This window comes from Oncorhynchus kisutch, linkage group LG17 (assembly GCF_002021735.2).
Source record: "Oncorhynchus kisutch isolate 150728-3 linkage group LG17, Okis_V2, whole genome shotgun sequence".
NCBI classification, from domain to species: Eukaryota; Metazoa; Chordata; class Actinopteri; order Salmoniformes; family Salmonidae; genus Oncorhynchus; species Oncorhynchus kisutch.
Genome location: NC_034190.2, coordinates 62144107 through 62146809, shown reverse-complemented (window position 1 = coordinate 62146809; position 2703 = coordinate 62144107). Strand labels below are relative to the sequence as shown.

Below are 2703 nucleotides of genomic sequence, written 5' to 3'. Positions count from 1 at the left end.
AGTTTACATATTGCGCACGCGCAGTTTTTATTCCTGCGTATGGAATGGTGTTTAAAATGACCACGCGATGGCGCGCTATGCCTGATCGTACTCAGGAGGCTTCCAATGTGGTTAAAATCAAATGTTATTTGTCGCATGCGCCGAATACAACAGGTGTAGACCTTAAAGTGAAATGCTTACTTACAAGCCCTTAACCAACAATGCAGTTTTAAGAAAATCCCCCCAAAAGACAGAGATAAGAATAACAAATAATTAAAGAGCAGCAGTAAATAACAATAGCGGGGCTATAGACAGGGGGTACCGGTACAGAGTAAATGTGCCAATGTGCAGGGGGCACTGGGGTCAAGGTAATTGGGGTAATTATGTACATGTAGGTAGAGTTATTAAAGTGGCTATGAATAGATAATAACAGAGAGTAGCATGGGGGGGGGTGCAAATAGTCTGGGTAGCCATTTGATTAGCTGTTCAGGAGTCTTATGGCTTAGAAGCTATGGGTAGAAGCTGTTTAGGAGCCTCTTGGACCTAGACTTGGCGCTCCGGTACCGCTTGCCGTGCAGTAGCAGAGAGAACAGTCTATGACTAGAGTGGCTGGATTTTTAGGGCCTTCCCTGGATGGCAGGAAGCTTGATCCCAGGGATGTACTGGGCCGTACGCACTACTCTCTGTAGTGCCTAGCGGACGGAGGCCGAGCAGTTGACATACCAGGCAGTGATGCAACCTGTCAGGATGCTGTTGATGGTGCAGCTGTAGATCTTCTGAGCCATGACAAACACCATACATTGATGTACACAACAGTTTATATTCTCAAAATAGGAAATCATTTATCAATCGACTACTCACAAAACTATTACAATGTACAATACTGGTATGGTAGCAGTACTGTAGAGTTCAGTAGAAGAAGCATTACTTTATTGATGGATGGGATAGGGTGTGCACACACATGGAGGTGATGTGTGATTACGGTAGCAAAATGGTTTTCTGGAAAACCAGAAAGTTTATTGAAAGTTCCAGGAATTTTTCAAACCCATGTGTGATAACTGTGCGAAAACATAAGAACAAAGTAGGCTAACTACTGTCAATTCAAGGCAGCTATATGGGAGGAGGTGGTATGGCAGAAGAGGAAGACAACCAGAATGGACAGGTATAATAGTAAAGACAGGCAATGTGAAAAACAGTATACACTGTAGCATTACAAATTGCAGGCAGCGAGGGAGCAGAGGTCATGAGAGAGTCCAGTCTGTCTTTTTAGATCTTGATCTCAGTGCGGAAGGTCTGTGTGAGCTCATGCTTGGATGGGTGTCTGCGGGCCTTAACTGTAAGCGTTCCCTCTGCGCCCAATGTTGATGTCACAGAGGTGGGGTCCACATCCTCAGGCAGCTGGCACTTGTGGGTAAATGTGTTCATCACTGTACCATCCGCCACCAACTGTTGAAGAGATGATAAAGATGAGAAAAGGACCAAGATATTTTTAAGATCTCAACTATTTCTCAGACATTTAAGATAGCATTCTCAAAATTATAGAGAATTCAGTTGTCACTAAAAAGGGGTTTTCACACCTTTTCTGCATCGACTTCGATCTGGTTGTTGGAGGTGGTGATGATGACATCCTCTGGAGAGAGGTCTTGGACGTCCACTGTGAACTGGTAGCTGTCTCCCATTGGTTTGATCTTCCCTGCTGTCCACGTCCGACCTGGAAACACAAGCAAGATATTTGGATGTTTCAGCAGGTGCTTACTGAAACCTAGCCTTTCTTGACCTATACACTATTTGTCTATCTATAGATGGGGAGTGCAGCCCAATCAGTCTTATCCTTACTTAATAACTGATGATAACTCTTAACCTTAGATGCACCTTAAATACATGTATATGCATAATACATTCATATACATTCCAAAGGTTTGTCTAGTCTATGAACCCTGCTGGGCCTGTTTACTGTCTGTGTTGATTAGAAAAAAGCAATGTTGGAAGCGTGTCCCTAAATTGGAAATGACCATTCCACTGTGTGAGATGCCTGGGTGATTCTTACTTAACATACAGGTATATGTCTGTTTGGCTACATGACGCCCAGTGTCGCAGTGTGTGTATGGATGCTGGTTGCTATGCAACAGTCTAGCCCGTCACCTCCCAGGCATCATTCCAGCCATTCTCTTTGAGTGAGATCCCAGCGTTGGCTGTGTCCAATATTCCCGACGGGTGGACACCCCCTAGCCCCTCCCATCCTACCCTGTCCTGCCTCCATCACCAGCAACCTCCTCCTTTTCCCGGAGGCATGGGCATACTAGTCACAGATTTGAAATACCCTACTCTGCCCTACTGCTACTACCCAACCACCAAAAACCTCCCTCCCCTTTGCCCTGTGTTGTCCTGTTGCGAAGCCGCTGGATCAAGCACAAGCTCAGAGGCTTACAGAGTTCAGCAGGCAATCTACACACACAAATACACGTGTGTGGCACAGACACAAAGACACACACACACCTCTGTCTTTTAGAATGATTGGTTTTATTGTACATGTAAGTTCAAAACAACATACATGAACATCTCATACAGTATGAATCAACAGACAAATTCCCTCAGAAATAGTATTTGATACTGTATGTATGGAATAAGTAGATTATAATAATGCTGGTCCTGTGTGTGTGTGAGAGAGAGGGGGGGGGGAGAGAGGAAGGTTTGGGGTTAAGAGAGGGAGAGCTGGGGAGCCGG

General features: G+C 45.0%; 1 protein-coding gene across 1 annotated transcript; it reads right to left on the bottom strand.

Annotated features, from left to right (window-relative positions):
* Positions 1–822: 822 nt before the first annotated feature.
* On the bottom strand, positions 823–2239 carry LOC116354360 (heat shock protein beta-7-like). The gene is made up of 3 exons (XM_031793319.1): positions 2224–2239; positions 1557–1690; positions 823–1425 (listed from the first exon to the last, which is right to left on the bottom strand). The coding sequence occupies exons 1-3, from the start codon at positions 2237–2239 to the stop codon at positions 1246–1248; spliced, it is 330 nt and encodes a 109-aa protein (XP_031649179.1). The 3' UTR covers positions 823–1245.
* Between the last annotated feature and the right edge of the window lie 464 nt (positions 2240–2703).

Bases quoted from the DNA above. Each gene is read 5' to 3' on its own strand.
- LOC116354360 (XM_031793319.1), bottom strand. The intron at 1,426-1,556 runs GTGTGAAAACCC...TCTCTTCAACAG, and splicing joins TCGAAGTCGATGCAGAAAAG to TTGGTGGCGGATGGTACAGT.